At 46.1% G+C, this 16,387-nt stretch overlaps 1 protein-coding gene across 1 annotated transcript in view; it reads left to right on the top strand.

Annotated features, from left to right (window-relative positions):
* LOC105750136 (zinc finger protein 665-like) overlaps nucleotides 1-9,880 on the top strand; it is a 43,826-nt gene extending 33,946 nt beyond the window's left edge. Inside the window, exons 4-5 of the mRNA XM_031964070.1 lie at nucleotides 4,736-4,861; nucleotides 5,294-9,880. Coding sequence (XP_031819930.1) covers nucleotides 4,736-4,861; nucleotides 5,294-8,091 — 2,924 coding nt within the window. The 3' untranslated portion in view covers nucleotides 8,092-9,880. The remainder of the gene's footprint in view (nucleotides 1-4,735; nucleotides 4,862-5,293) is intronic.
* The last annotated feature ends 6,507 nt before the right edge of the window (nucleotides 9,881-16,387 follow it).

Here is a 16,387-nt window from a genome sequence, read left to right as displayed (position 1 = left end):
TGCGCTGCATGCACGCCGGGCACTCTGTGCTTGTGCACGGAGCGTGCGCTGTGGGCAGGGGCAGGCGCAGGGAGGTAGGCACGCGCGCGTGTGTGTGACAGACCGCTCCGGCAGCCAGGCTGGGGGAGCCCGGGACCCCTTCCCAGCGTCAGTGCCCACTGCAGTCCAAGGCCTCTGGCACACAGAGCTCCAACGAGCAGCCCCAGCTCAGCGCCCCCCCAGCCCTCCGGGGGCAGCAGCAGCCTCCGCCCCTCCCCCCCCCCCCCCCCCCCAGCAGAGACCGTCCTGCTCCGCTGGCTGCCGGGCTGGCCAGCCCCTGGGGCTCACAGACCTCCCCATCCTTAGTCCTGCGCTGCCTGCGCAGTCTGACTCCGGCCCCGCTATCCTTGGCCCCCGGGGCCCTCTCCCCCTTCCGGGCTCTCCTGGGTCACGGCTCCATCTGCGCCCGGCCCGGCAGCTCCCTCCGCGCACTCCCCTCCCGTTGCACTTGTGATGTGACCCCGACCTCGCCTCCAGTGGCTTCACCCATGTGCGAAGCTGCCCCTCCCCGGTGAGCCCCCGGCCCGAGGCCCGGCCTCTCTCCTTCACCGGCTTCCTCTCCCCCCTCAGGTCTCATGGCGCTGAATCTCCTTCCCCCAAAGGGAAGCCCGGAGGAGGAGGGCGGATCCCCAGGGATTCCCTTGGCCCCAGACCAGGTGAGTTGGGGTCCCCTTGGCCTCCAGGCTCACCTCGCTCAGACTCCCTCAGCCTCCAAGCCCCCTGCCTCAAGCCCCCCCTGCCTCAAGCCCCACCTAACCTCCAAGCTCCCAAACCCTCAAGCCCCCCTCACCTCAAGCCCCCTTGCCTCCAAGCCCCCCTACAGCCTCAACCCACCTCGCCTCCAAGCTCCCAAACCCTCAAGGCCCCCCCTCAACCTCCAAGCTCCCCTCACCTCCAAGCTCCCTGAACCACCATCAACAGTAGCAATCCCTAAACAAACACCCCCCTAAACTGCAACGCTCAAACCCCTTCCCTCTGTCCCCTAAAGCTCCTAAGGGAACAGCAGTGACCCCCTACCTCCCAACACTCTAAAGTCCCCAAATCCCCTAATCCCCATTCAAAACTTCCAAAACGTCCGCTTAAAGTGTACATAGGACTGAAAATCCTCGAAACCTAGAGACCCAAGCCCACCAACCCCAACGTCAACCCCCTCCACCCCCCTAAACACTCGAACCAACAAGCTGTGTTAATTTACAGAAACAGTGTCCCTGAACATGCTATGGAAACGAGAAATAAGTCCTAACCCCTCATAGCTCTCACAAAGTAATACTGAAAACTACAAAACCTGGTATCCCTAGGTACGAAAGCCCAAACCCTAAAACGAAAACTCCTCTAACTCCTCCAGCAAGCGCCTCTAGCCCCCTCTTACCGTCCCTGACCGGCACAAAACTCCTAAGTCCAAAACTTCCTAACCTCCTCCCAGCGAAGATCTTCCATAATCTTGCTAGACCCCAAGTTGGAGAGAGGGCTACCAGAGCTCAGCTCTGCTGCTCAACCTCTACCCCCTGCTATAGCTGGGGGAGGGCTAGAAGGGACCCTGAAGGCCACTGATTCCTGCCTGGGCCCAAAAGGATCCCAGGCCTGTGTCCAGCCTATGTCCTTCGTGGCCTGGATTCTGGGCGGGCACACCCCCTCCTCCGTGCTCTTAAGCCCTGGCACCCAAGAGAGACCCAGGCATCAGGCGACCTCCAAGGGCCGAGTGTGTCCAGGGCACTGCCTGCCCCTACTCCCAGAAGCCAACATAGCCCTAGGTCCCATTAGAACCTTTGGCAGCCCCAGGGCCCCTTCGGAGAAATTCAGACTCAGGTAGAGGGAAGAACATTCCAGGAAAAACGGAGGGAGAGAGAGAAGGAGTAAGAAGAAAGGAAGGACGGGGAGAGAGGGGAGGGAGAGAAAGAAAGGGAGGGAGGAGAGAGACAGAGGCAGAGGGAGCTGCAGTCGACACCACAGGTGTCCCAGATTCTTCATCCTTGTGCCGTCTGTCTGGGCCGCCGGGGACCTGTTCTACAGTGACAGACTCTCTGGTTTCCCCGTCCACTGAGCTTCACCCACTTCCTGTGTCTGGGTCCCTCATCTGCTTCTGGGATTTGTGACCCTTTCTCCCACCCTAGATCCAAAGTCCAGTCCTCTCAGCGAGTCTCAGCTGGAGGGTCACTTTGCCTCTTTCCATTAGAACCTTGGAGAATTAGAGGTTCCCAAGGTCCAATTAGAACCTTGGGGGTAGAAGGGGCAAGTGCCTTTTATTCTTTCCCTGTTTCTGGGTCTTTGTGTAAGTGATCACATCTCTCTCCCTTGTCTTTATGCTTCAAACCTCTTTGGTTGGGTCTGCAGACCCGGATGTACTGAGCCATTCCCCATGGGCTACCTTCGTGGCCAGCTAGGGACTTCCCAAAGGAGCCGGATCCTCCTTGTTTTCAGGGGGGACGCTTAGGAAAATACTGTGTGTGTGTCTGTGTCTTCAATCTTTGGGGGTGCTCTAGGGTGTCCCCAGAAGGGGGCAGCAGTTGCCCCTTTGTGGTCTTGGGATGGCCTCTGACCTCTGTGGAGGTGTCAAGATGGCCATCCAAGGATAGACAGAGGCTGCCTTGGTGTCCAGAACAGGGAATCACTAACTCCTCCTCCCTCCCTCTGACTGTCTCTGTCTCTCTCTCTTTCTCCCTTTCCCTTTTATTTCTCTCTCTGTATATCTGAGTCTCTGTCTCTCTTCCCCTTCTTTCTTTGTTCCCCCCATTTCTCTTTGTATCTGTATCTCTCTGTCTTTCTTTCCTCTCATTTCTCTTTGTGTCTCTGTCTCTCTATTTTTCTTTATTTCTCTTTCTCCCTCCCTCCTTTCTCTGTTTCCCCATTTCTCTTTGTATCTCTGTCTCACCTCTCATTTCTTTGTGTCTCTGTCTATTTTTCTCTTTCTCCTCCCCCCCTCTTCCTCTATTCTAATTTTTCTTTGTATCTCTCTATGTCTTTCCTCTCATTTCTCTTTGTGTCTCTGTCTCTGTTTTTCTCTATTTTTCTCTTCCTCCCTCCCCTTGTCTCTCTGTCTCTCTGTGTCTGTGTCTATCTCTCTTTCCTCTCATTTCTCTTTGTGTCTCTGTCTCTGTTTTTCTCTATTTCTTTCTTCCTCCCTCCCCTTGTCTCTCTATCTCTCTGTGTCTGTATCTATCTCTGTATCTCCTCTCATTTCTTTTTATCTCTCTCTTCTCCTTTCTCTTTGTGTCTCTGTCTCTCTTTCTCTTCTCATTTCTCTTTGTCTCTGATTCTGTTTTTCTCTATTTTTCTCTCTCTCCTCCCCCTCCCATTTCTCTTTGTATCTCTATCTCTCTTGGTTCCTGTGCTCCCTTGTTTTCTCCAGGGCTGGATTTTGAGCCTGTCCCCCAGGCTCAGTCCTAGACCCTGTAGCCCTTTTCTGTGGGCGATCTCCCGGGCTCCCTGTGTGGACCACCCCCTCTCGACCCCTACTGCCACTGTAGGAGTCAGAGTGTCTCTCTCCTGCCCCCCTCCCCATTCCCTCCTCCGCTGAGCTGATCGGGATGCGGGGCTAGCTGGTCGATGGGAACTTGGGTGCCCCAGGCATCCCCAAGGGAGGCTTTGGGAGCCACCCCCTGCTCCCTTTCCAAGTCCTCGTGCCTATCCACGTTCTCGGGATCCAATGCCGGAGCCTCCTTTGCCTCCTCCCATCCTCCATCCCCCGACTCCCTTCCAGCCTCAGCCCGGGTCCTGCTCTCTGCCCGAAGTGATGACAACGGGCTCCTCTGGACCACCCACGTTTTACCTGTTTGGACCGAGCTGCGTGGCGGGGTGCGCCATGCTTCCCCTTAGCCCGGGGTTCCTGGCTCAGAGGAAGCCCTTAGTAAGCGCCCGTTGGACTGGGGACTACACCAGGACCCTGAAAAAGGAGGGTTTCTGGGTGGAAGCGGGCTGGCAGACACCACAGGTGAGGCTGTGGGCCCGGGCAGGGGTAGCTCCAGCCTGGTTAAAGCTGGTCCGGGACAGGCCCTCTGGCAGCTGGTGAAGGGATGTGGTCGGGGAGAAGCTGAGGGAAGGAGGAGGAGGAGGCGCTAGGTCAGGAAAGTTAGGCACTTGGGGGAGAAGGGTTTCCATTGCGCCCCAAGTTTGGAAGCTGGACTGGGGAGGGGGAGTGAGCAGCTCCCCCCCCTCCCCCGCCCAGATCAGCCAAAAGGAGGAGGTTGGGAGCACATGGGGCCAGACAGTCTTTAGCAGCAGCGTTTCACACCCTGTAGGATGCCGAACTCTTAACAGATAAATTCTTGGCAGATTTGTGCTTTGGGGAAAGGTGCAGCCAAAAAGGAAAAGACAAATCCGAGTCGGGCACAAAACAGACCCTCATCTGCCTGACCCTTAGCCGCTGGCCGCCTTAGCGTCCTGGTCCGCACTATGGGCCCACCAGCGAAGGCTTTGAGGCTAAAATAAGTTAGTTTTACAAAGCGCCCTGTGCAACTTGAAGAACAATGTAAACGTTGGCTATTATTAGGTCTCTGGGAGTCTATACTAAGCTTTTGTGTGGACATCCGCATAACAGGAAGGGAAATGTTGACTGGGGACACCCGTTCTTGTCAAATCTCCCACCGACCAACAAATAGGCAGGACCTGGCTCTTTCCCTCCAGTGGCCATGGCACCCAAAGCCGTGCCCCTTGCCCATCCCCCTGCACACAGCCCTCCCCTTTCCTCTCCCATGGGCAGGGCTGAGAGAGGACAAACCAGACCTGATCTCCTGGCTGGAACAAGGGGAAGAGGTCCCAAGCAGCCCCCGTCCTGGGGAAGGAGACCCTGTGGCCACTGGACGTTGCAGCCCTCCTGGGCCTTCAGGTATGGCAGGATCCCTTCTCAGTCTCATTTCCCATTCCTCCATCCTCATCACGGATGAAGGAATGAAAAGCATCATATCATGCTTACCACGTGCCCGCTATTGTGCCAAGTCCGAGGGGTACTTACTGAAGTAAGACAGTCTGCCCTCCTTCGGTGTGAACACGTGGCCCTCACCATCCTCAGGACCCACTGCCGGTCACCTCTGCCCTTCCTGAAATGGGATTTCTTCAACTGAACCCCAAACTTCCAATGTAGTCTGACCATGTGGCAGGACCAAGTACTCCCTCTGTGTGTCCTGTGCTTGCGTTACCTCTCTAGGCTGCTGGTTTTCTTTGGGCTAGTAAGAGTCATGATTCTAATAAGGGTTGAACTAGCATTCTGAGGTCACCCACAATTTAAATGCAAATTATTTTTATTTTCAATATCTTTCAGCCTGGGATATTACAATTGAGAATCACAAGGAGTCTCTTCTTAAACAAGAAAAAGGAACATCAGAAATATTAACAGAAAGTCCCTCAAGGGATGTTGTTCCCCAGGTTCCTGAATTTGGGGAAGGTCCTATCCAGGAGATCACATCCTGGAAGCAAATAGGAAACCTTGCAGGGGAGACTACAAGGAAAGAATTTTGGGAGTGGCCTTTCCAGGACATCTCATGGAAACAAAGGAGAAACCCTGCACAGGAGACTCCAAGGAAAATATTCTGGGATAATCCTGTACAAGACATCACATTATGGAAAGAAATGGGAAACGTTGTAGGGGAGACTCCAAGGAAAGAATTTTGGGGATGTCCTGTTCAGGATATCATGTTGTGGAAACAAATGGGAAACCTTGCACAGGAGAGTCCAAGGAAAGGATTTTGGAAGGATCCTGCCCAAGATATCACATTATGGAAGCAAATGGGAAACCTTGCAGGAGAGATTCCAAGGAAAGTCCTTTCTCAGGAGAGGGGTTTCGGTGAGTCCCCTGTGCTCCATAAGAAAAATCCCACTCAACAAGGAAGCCTTGAATATACTGGCTTTGGTAAAAGCTTTAATCAGAGTATTGCCAAGCACAAAGCATCATGGGATCATAATGAATCTGGGAATCTCTCCCATTACTATACACTCTTTAATCAATATCAGAGAAATGAACCCTGTGATCTGGAAGGTGGACAAGATTTCAGCAAGAATTCATTTCTTAGTCAAAATCAGAGAATTTATTCGGAAGAGAAATCTCATAGATGTGAAGGATGTGGGAAGGCTTTTACCAACTATTCAGACATTATTAATCATGAAAGAACTCATGGTGGAGAGAAACATTTTAAGTATCGGCAATGTGGAACAGCTTTTATGTGGAGCTCAGTTCTTACTGAACACCAGAAAATTAAAATTTGTGATAAACCCTGTGAATATAAGGAGTTTAAGGAGGTCTTCAATCAGAATTCAGACATCATTAAATATGAAGGTAATCATAGTAGAAAGAAACCATCTGACTATAGTGACCGTGGGACAGCTTTTATGTGGAGCTCAGTTTTTACTGAACACCAGAAAATTAAAATTTGTGATAAACCCTGTGAATATAAAGAGGTCTTCAGCCAGAATTTTGACATTACTAAATATGAAGGTATTCATAGTAGAAGGAAACCATCCGGCTATAGTGACTGTGGGACGGCCTTTATTTGGCGCTCAGATTTCATGGAACATCAGAGACTTCTCACTAGTGAGAAACCTTATGAATGCAAGGTGTGTGGGAAGGCCTTCAGCCAGAACTCGTCCCTCACTCAGCACTTCAGGATCCACACCGGAGAGAAGCCTTATAAATGTAAGGAGTGCGGCAAGGCCTTCCGGCAGAACTCGCACCTGATTCGCCACCAGCTCATTCACACCAGGGAGAAGCCCTACGAATGCCAGGAGTGTGGAAAGGCCTTCAGCCAGAGCTCAGACATCATATATCACGGAAGAAATCATGATGGAGGAATTTATTATAAGTGCAGGCAGTGTGGAAAGGCCTTTACATGGAGCGCCATTCTGACTGAACAACAGAAAACGGGCACTTTTGAAAAACCCTACAAGTATAAGGAGTTAGGAGTGGCCTTCGGCCAGACTGTGGACATTTTCAAATACGAAGGACTTCATTGTGGGAAGAAGCCCTTTGAGTGTAAAGACTGCGGGGCAGCTTTCAGTTGGCACTCGAACCTCCTGGAACACCAGCGTACTCACACGGGTGAGAAACCTTATGAATGCAAGGTGTGTGGGAAGGCCTTCAGCCAGAGCTCCTCCCTCACTCAGCACTTCAGGATCCACACGGGAGAGAAGCCTTATAAATGTAAGGAGTGCGGCAAGGCCTTCCGGCAGAACTCGCACCTGATCCGCCACCAGCTCATTCACACCAGGGAGAAGCCCTATGAATGCAAGGAGTGCGGCAAGGCCTTCAGCCAGAGCTCGGACATCATGAAACACGAGAGGATCCACAGTGGGAAGAAGCCCTATGAGTGCAAGGAGTGCGGGGCCGCCTTCAGCTGGCGCTCCTACCTCATTCAGCACCAGAGAACGCACACCGTAGAGAAGCCCTACGAGTGCAAGGAGTGCGGCAAGGCCTTCAGCCAGAGCTCATCCCTGATCCAGCATCACCGGATCCACACCGGGGAGAAGCCCTACGAGTGCAAGGAGTGCGGCAAAGCCTTCAGCCAGAGATCGTCCCTGATCCAGCATCACCGGATCCACACCGGCGAGAAGCCCTACAAGTGCAAGGACTGTGGGGCCGTCTTCAGCGGGCACTCTGGCCTCATCCAGCACGAGCGGATCCACACCGGGGAGAAGCCCTACGAGTGTAAGGAGTGCGGCAAGGCCTTCAGGCAGAGCTCAGCCCTCATCCACCACCAGATCATCCACACTGGAGAGAAGCCCTACAAGTGTAAAGACTGCGGGAAGGCTTTCCGCTGGAATGCGGTCTTCACGGAGCACCAGAAAATCCACACCGGAGAGATCCCCTACGAGTGCAAGGAGTGCGGCAAGGCCTTCATCCAGAGAGCGGCGCTCACCCACCACCAGCGGATCCACACCGGGGAGAAGCCCTACAGGTGCAAGCAGTGTGGCAAGGCCTTCATCCAGCGGTCGTCCCTCACCCACCACCAGCGGACCCACACTGGGGAGAAGCCCTACAAGTGCAAGCAGTGCGGCAAGGCCTTCATCCAGAGGTCGGACCTCACTCGGCACCATGTCATCCACACGGGAGAGACGCCCTATGAATGAGCGGGCACTTCGGCCCTCCCATGGAAAAACTGCGGCAGCAAGGGAAGGACCTCAGCTTGGCAGCAGATTAACTTCTGTGCACACAGCATACATGGCACAGCCGGACCTTACAAGTCCCCTTTTTAGCTAAGCTAAAAATATTAAGAAACGGATTTCCTTTGGTCCAAAACCCCTTTAGAAAAGTGGCTGAGGTCTTAGGAAGGGGGAGTAAGGAGAGTAACCCCACTTAAAAATGGTACATCTCTATTGTCTACTTGTGACCCTTGCCTTCCTCACCCTCCAGTGACTGGTGCTATGAAGGGAGGTGACTTCTTTTCCATTTGGGGATTACCCTTCCGTTCTTTAGAGGAGTGATCAAAGAAGAACTCTAGTAGTTTAGTTGAAGAGTAAGTGACTATTTTAGACTGTTAAATCCTACCCATCCCCCCTTTCAGGAAACTTGCTTTATGATTGTGCCCTCTTCCTTGTTCAAGATTCCTATAAAAGATACCTCAAAACTGTCTTGGGGTAGAGACATGTCCTAGGAGTTATACCAGTTTGGACATTTTTCTCTCTAGGATAAAACTACTTGGATTTAGAATACTGGTTAATAAAATTGGCTCTGGCAGACTTGTCCCTAAAACACAAAGTATAATGTTGGTATTTTTTTTTCTGTTTACACCAGTGACATCCAATTCATGTAGAAACAGATCCTCAAAGGCCTCTTGGTGACTTAGCCACAAATTAACATTTACACATGTATGATATTTTTACTTAAAAAAAAATTTCCCAATTGCATTTTAATCTAATTCAAACAGTTTTGTGTGCCCCATGGTGCCTGAGGGCCTCAGGCCAAAACTTATTCTGTTCTACAACATGAATATGAAGATTGTAGAAAGTCCTTCAGTCAGCTCACACCTTATCAACATCAAAGAATTTACACTGGAGAGAAATTTTGTGAATTCCATGTGGGTGAGAAAGCCATCAGTTTGCATCAGAGAATTCCTTCTGATGGGTGCAATACACACTATAAATTTGTTGAATGTTGGAAAACCTAAATTATTGAGGGAAAGGTCTCAGTTGACATCAGCAAGTTTCTCCTAAACAAATCCTAACAAAGCACTGAACATGGAACTCGGAGATCAAGCATTAGCAAATGTGTATAAGAGGGCATTTCTTCAGATCTAAGGAATACAGGTAAGGAGTGAGCGGTTATGTCTAAGCCTATCTTCCTTTCACCTCAAAATTTCAAGAAATGTGCACAGCAAAGTAAAACAAAAAAAGACATTTTCACAAAGAAAACCTTGCATACTCCATCATAATGAGTAAATATTAAAGGACTCCAAGGATAATGCAAGAAGGTTGTTTCATAGAAGTCTCACTTTATCTCACTATAGTGACAGCGAGAAGGGATTCTGTTCAAGGAAGGGAGAGATAAGGGAGAACGTGGCAAATACTTCTTGAAATCAGAGTGCCACCAGTGAAAGACCATCGAGATGCATGGGGAGAGGAAGTATGAGGAAGGAAATACGATTAATGAACCACCCATTATTATCCAAGCTATGATAGGAAAGGATGATACCATGATTTCGGTAAACCTGTTCTGGTTTGGGTAGGCAAGCTGGAGAGGGGAGGGGCAGTGTACATTTAAAGGTAAAGGAGTGGCTTCAGTACAGGGAAAACCTGCAGATACCTAGGCAGAATGGATAGAGCACTTATGAATGCAAGATGCATGGAGTCTGGAGCCAGGAAGAATCACTTTTCCCAGTTTAAATCTGGCCTGAGATTAGCCATAGCAAGTCACTTAATCCAATTTGCCTCTCTCATTCATGAGCTGGAGAAGGGAATGGCAAATCCCTCAAGGATCATTGTTAAGAAAGTCCCAAATGGGGGACAGAGCCAAGATGACATGGACTACACAAGAAAGTCCCAAATGGGGGACAGAGCCAAGATGACATGGACTACACAAGAAAGTCCCAAATGGGGGACAGAGCCAAGATGACATGGACTACACAAGAAAGTCCCAAATGGAATCATGAAGAGTCCTTTGTGACTGAAGGCTGATTCTGTAAAAAGCAAGGTTCTGTGATCTGGTCTGGATTGGGAAGAGAGGTAGCAGAGGATTTTAAAATCTTCTCTGGCAATCTGGGTGACTCTACTTCAAAACCTTGTTGACAATGTCTAATCTACCTAAGATGAAGTCGCAGGTGGAATCCATGCTGGTCCACCAACTTGTGTTGCCATGGTTATCTTATTAAATTCCCTTTTCTGCTTCTTTTCCTGAGTTTGCTAGTACTAAGACTGGATTGTTTCAAGCACAAGCTGCTGATACCTGGTGTTGGGTTTTTTTCCCCAAAAGAGAAATATAATAGGATTTAGTGGAATTAACAATAACTGAATATTTTAAAAAACATTTTTCCAATTTTAAATATTCTTTTAAAATTAATTTTGAGAATAACTTTGAAGCATTAATGAGCTCTGCTATCTAAAATCTATAGGGAATCGAAAGGAAGCCACAAGATTAAGTCATTCTCTAAAGTGATCAAGGGACATGAACAGTTTACAAAAGAAGAATTAAAACCAACAGTAATCATTTCAAAAATTTGAAATGATTAACAAAACTGCAACTGCAATCACCCCAAATCCCTCAAATTAACACATAGGTAGAAGATGAGCAGAATCAATATCTGAGGGACCTTAGAAGGACAACTGCATTAGTCACTGCTGGTTCAGCATTGAATTGGTCCAACAATTATGAAAAAGAATTTAGAATTGTGGGAAAAGAGTTCAAAAAGTGTTCATACATTTTGATGCAAATATTCCATTTCACTCTTTGTAACCCAAGGAACATAATGACAGTATGTGGTATAGTGACCCTTACCCAAACTAAAATCAGAGACTCAAAGTAAAAAAAGCAAAAAAGGAATTTGTTACAATCTTTCAAGAAAAGCAACTCTCAGCAGACAAGGTGTCAGTAGAGAAGTGCAAAGCACAAACTGAAAAACAAAATTATATAGATCAGAAACTTCTTCCACTCTCCCCCCGATTTTTTCTCCCATTGTCTGGGGGAGTCCAAGCTTACACTCTAAACATGGAAGTCTATCCCAGAAATGAAAAAATATTAATAAATAACACTCTTAATTTAAATTTCCTCAGAGAACTGCCATACAAACAATATTCTTGAATGAGAAAATTGTTACCTGAATTCCCAAAGCCTTCATCACTTTTAAAAGAAGTACTTAGGGCAGCTAGTGGTGCAGTGGATAGAGTGAGTACCAGCCCTGAAGTCAGGAGGACCTGAATTCAAATCTGGCCTCAGACACAATACTCCTAGCTGTATGACCCTGGGTAAGTCACTTAACCCCAATTGCTAATTAAAAGGTGGGGGGAAACAGGAAGGGGAATGTTCATCCTAGGCAATCAATCATCTCCAGCTTTTTAGCTACAGCTCAACTTGCTATTGCAAAGTCTCAAGTCATAATTAGGGCATAATTCAAAGCCACATTCCCTGAGAGATCTTCATTCAGTTTATCCCATAAAACAGGAAAAAATCAAATTAAAAAAGCTATGTTCATTGTGGTGTTCTTTTTTTCTATAATATGATGGTTCCCTCTGGGAGCAGGTTTCTTGGGGAGGTTTTCTGGAGGCAGCCTTAGTTTTAGTTCAAATTAATAATCGCTTCCAGTGCAGCCAGGGATTTAAGTACAGTCTTTTACTGTCTCTTCCAAAGTAGCCTGGTTAGTTTTCTTTGAGGCCTCTCTCCCTCCTTGGTTCCAAGAGCTCTTCAGCTTGTCTTTTGTTGCCTCCAGCTCCCTCTAAATCTTGGTTCTCCTCCTCCGAATCCTTCATTCTGCCTGACTGCAGTCTCTAGCTTGTCAATCTCCTGAACTGAACTCACTTGAGTTTTCTTTGGCTCTGAGAGCTCTCGTTGCTAGTCTTTTGCTTCTGCCAGCTTCTGCCTCTAGCTCAACTCTGACTCCTGGCAATCTTCCGAAACTGACTGACTGAAGCTCTAAGAGCTTCCTATAATGATCTCTTAAAGGTGTAAACCCAAAGGTAGACTCCTCCTCTGAGAGAGTGGGATTGTGGGTTTCTGACTTGTGAATCTCCCGAATTTGTGAACTCCAATGTGTGAGCTAATGTGTGAACCCTCAAAGATGTGAGCTCTAATGTGTGAATTCTCCCAAAGGTGTAAATCCTAAGCACACAAGCATTGTTTCCATCAACTCTAATGAGTTAACACTAGGATTCTAACAGTTCATTTCTTTCTTTTTTTTTTTTTTTTTTTTTTGGCTGAGGCGATTGGAGTTAAATGACTTGCCCAGGGTCACACAGCTAGGAAGTATTAAGTATCTGAGATCAGATTTGAACTCAGGTCCTCCTGACTTCGGGTCAATGCCATCTAGCTGCCCCAATTTATATTCACTTCAACAAGATTCCATCTCAAAAAAACATTCATCATAGCATTGTTGGTAGTAAAACTTTGTGCCAAGTATGTGGCTATCTTAAGTGGTAAACAAACATTTGAGAATATTATTGTACAATGAGGAAGTCAAAGCAATATGAGAAGCCAGCTAGAAGATGCTATAATACCCAGAGCACTGGGAGTCAGGAAGACACAAGTTTAAATCTGGCCTCAGCCATTTCCTAGCTATATGACCCTGAACACTTAATAAATGTTTATTCCCTTCTCTCTGCTCTTTATATTGGAAATGTCCATTCACAGGATGGCTAATCTCTAACCTAAACTCAGAAAGTAGAAAAAAAAAGGCAACCCAGAACCCTCTTTGTTTACAAATATAAACTCCTAATACTATATTAAAATCTTTATAACTTTTTTCCAATAACAAAAAATTGGAAATTTAGGGGATGTCAACTGGGAAATGGCTAACATAAATGTGATGGAATACTATCATGCTAAAAGACATGATGAAAGGAATGGTTTCAGAGAAGCTGAAAGACTATAAATAAATATTATGCAGAATGAAGTGAACAGAAGCACAATAATTTATGACAATATTTTTGACATAAACAACTTTAAAGAATTAAGAATGATGCTCAGTATAATGACCCAGCATGATCCTAGAGGCTTCAGAACACCTGCTCCTACATGCTGATGGAGAAGTGATGGGCTTATAGTGCAGAATAAGACTTTTTGGAGGGACACAGATAATCCAGAAATTTGTTCTGTTTAACTCTTTTTATCTGTAATTTGAATTTTGTTTTCTTCTCTTTCTTATTGGTGATAAAGGTGGAGCTGGGAGAGTAAGTGGATTTTTGCTGATTGGAAAAAATTCCATTTTATTCCATTTTAGTCTTTCAAATCAAACTTCTCCAATAGCCTATTCAGTTCTATATATTTTTTCTCTTCATCTTTCTGTGATATTGATACGGCTTTGGGAAAGAAATGTTAATGTCTCCTACAATTAGTGCATTATTTGTGATTCAGCTAACTTTTCCTTTATGATTTAGATGTTATAGGATTTGGTGCATATATGTTTACTAATGATAATTTCGTTGCCTATGATGCCTTAAGCATAAAATGATCTTCCTGTTTATCTCCACTACATTGTGATTTTTTTCTTACTTTGATAACATGATTACAACTTCTATTTTTTTTTAATAATCAAAAGTTTAAAGTACAATTAACAGTTATGCCACATTAATTATCCTAAATATTGAGGGGGAAAACATTTTTCCAAACTCCTTCTATGAGATGAATATTGTTGTAATATCCAAAGAAAGATGAAGCAGAAGACTAGGATAGAAATTTGTTATTAGTGACTACTGATGTAAAACTTTCAAACAAAACCTAGCAAACACTATAATAAATTTGGATTTATAAATGAAATGCAAAGAAAGTTCAATATTAAGAAAACAATTAAAGGAATCAATTACATTAGCAAAACCAATCAAACCCACAGAATTTTAAATTATATACTGCAGAAGTCAACATAATATAGCTGTCATTTGTGTAAAACTCTCAAAATCATAGGCATAGATAGGCCATTTGTTTTTTAAAAATTTATTTATTTTAGGTTACACATGTACTTTCATTTTTTACACATTTTCACACGAGTTGTGTTGGAAGGAAAAAAAAAGAACAAAAAGGAAAAACCACAAGTAAAAAAAAAGGAAGAACAAAAGTAGAAATAATAGGCTTCAATCTGCATTCCATCTCCATAATTCTCTCTCTGGATTTTCCATCCAAAATTTATTGGGATTGTCTTGGATAATTGACTCACTAAGAACCAAGTCAATCATAGCTGATCACTGCACAATCTTGCTGTTATTGTGTACAATGTTCTCTTGGTTCTGCTCGCCTCTCTCACCATCAGTTCATGTAAATTCAAAAAAAAAAAAATCAGCCTGCTCATCATTTCTTATGATGGTCCAATGATGGCCAATACTTCCATATGCCTTAACTTATTCAGCCATTCCCCAATTGATATAGCCCATTTTTTTTAATGACTACTAGCAAAATTCTAGAACCCAAAGCTATTGATTACAATGGTGAAATACTGAAAATTAGATGGTACAGCAGAATTCTGGCCCTAATCTGGCCTCAGGAGTTTACTGGCTTAACCCTGAATCAGTTGCCTAACCCCATTTGCTTCAGTTACCTCATCTATAAAATGAGGATCACAGTATCATCTGATACCATCTACCTCCGTGAGTTATTGTCAGGATCAAATGACATAATAATTGTAAAGCACTTAACACAGTGACTGGCACATTATGTAATTGTTAGCTTTTGTTCCCCTCATCCCACTATTTGATACAATCTTGAAAATACTAATTATCCCTTCCACATTGTGACTTTCCCTATCACAGTTTTGATATATCACAGGTTGGCATAAGAAATTAAATGGCAATTTGGGGGGAAAGCTTCACATGATACACAAAAGCCAGCACATGACACAACAAATGTTTTGAAACGCAGAAATGCATAAAATATATGTATAGTATTACATAATATCAATATATTTCAACTTTTAATCACAAAATAATTCAGACTTCTCTGGTACAAAGGGAAGGCCAAAAAATGTTGTACAGATTTTCCTGATCCATGTCTCCAGCCCCACCAGCTGGAAGGAATAAACTATAGATATAGTTATAGATATAACAGTTGGGTCAGGGAAATAAATTGAGGACACAAATGGCAGGGGGGACGGAGAGATAGAGGGAAGCTTCATAAAGTAGAAGTATGCAAAGATCTACAAAAATGGTCAATTTTTTCCCCTAGTGGGGCAGGGGGTAGCCTTTCTCCCAAGTTTGGGGTTTGGTTACTGGCCTGCTTTAGGGGTGGGACATTGCTGCTTGGTTGTTATAATGATAGAGCCTTTCTGGTGGCTTGTGCTGGGGAAGGGATCTTGTGGCTGGAAGATCCCAGCGGGCAGGGTATTACTGTAAGGTAGCCCTGGGAAGGGGCTTCCCTATGGTCAGCAGTGGGATCAAGGCGACTTGTAAGGGTGTGTGTGTGTGGGGGGGGTTCCTGGGGCCTTGCTAGGCTGCTCAGATGGCTGCTTGCCTAGTGGGCTGCTGGTTTGCAGGGGTGTCTCCAAGGTGGATTGCCCTGGGCTCATACTTTGCTGCAGGCCTCCTACTGGCAAGCTGGTTGCTGGGCCACTGCTCCCAGACTGTACCCTCCCTTTTACCCCAGAGACAGACCTTTCCTTTGATGCTGCTTTTCTGCTCCAGCAGAGGTGGATTCCAGGTGTTAGGAGTGGGTTGGGAGAGCTTTGGAGGTTTCCTCCTCCCTCCACCATCCTGGCATTGGAAGAGCCATATTCACACTTCTTGCAACAGAATGATATTCTTTCCATTTGTGTCCCCATTGCCTAGTCGTTCTTCAACGTAGGTACCAGGGGTGCGCGTACACACATGCGCACACACACATACACACACAGAGCTGCCAGTAATATTCTGGCACACACTGAACCTATTTCTGATGGACAATTTAGTCACATTTTGGACATACTTCTACATTGTTACCTAGAATATTCTGGACAATCCACATCTCTACCAAAAGTGCTTTCACATGCCTATGACCCCTCAGCTCCACCAGCAGTGACTGCCCCCATTTTTCAGCTATCACTTTTACCCATTTGCAGGATCCAGTAATACCACTGCCACATCTATATCTCAAAGACAAAAGAAAAGAGGGGAAAGGACCTATTTTTATTAAAATATACATAGCAGCAGCTCTTTTTGTGATGGTGAAGAATTGGAAATCAAAGGGATGTCCATCAATTGGGGAATGACTAAACAAGCTATGGTATATGATTGTGATGGAATATTATTGTGCTATAAGAAA

This window comes from Sarcophilus harrisii, chromosome 3 (assembly GCF_902635505.1).
Source record: "Sarcophilus harrisii chromosome 3, mSarHar1.11, whole genome shotgun sequence".
Taxonomy (NCBI): domain Eukaryota; kingdom Metazoa; phylum Chordata; class Mammalia; order Dasyuromorphia; family Dasyuridae; genus Sarcophilus; species Sarcophilus harrisii.
This window is presented reverse-complemented; position numbering and strand designations above follow the sequence as displayed.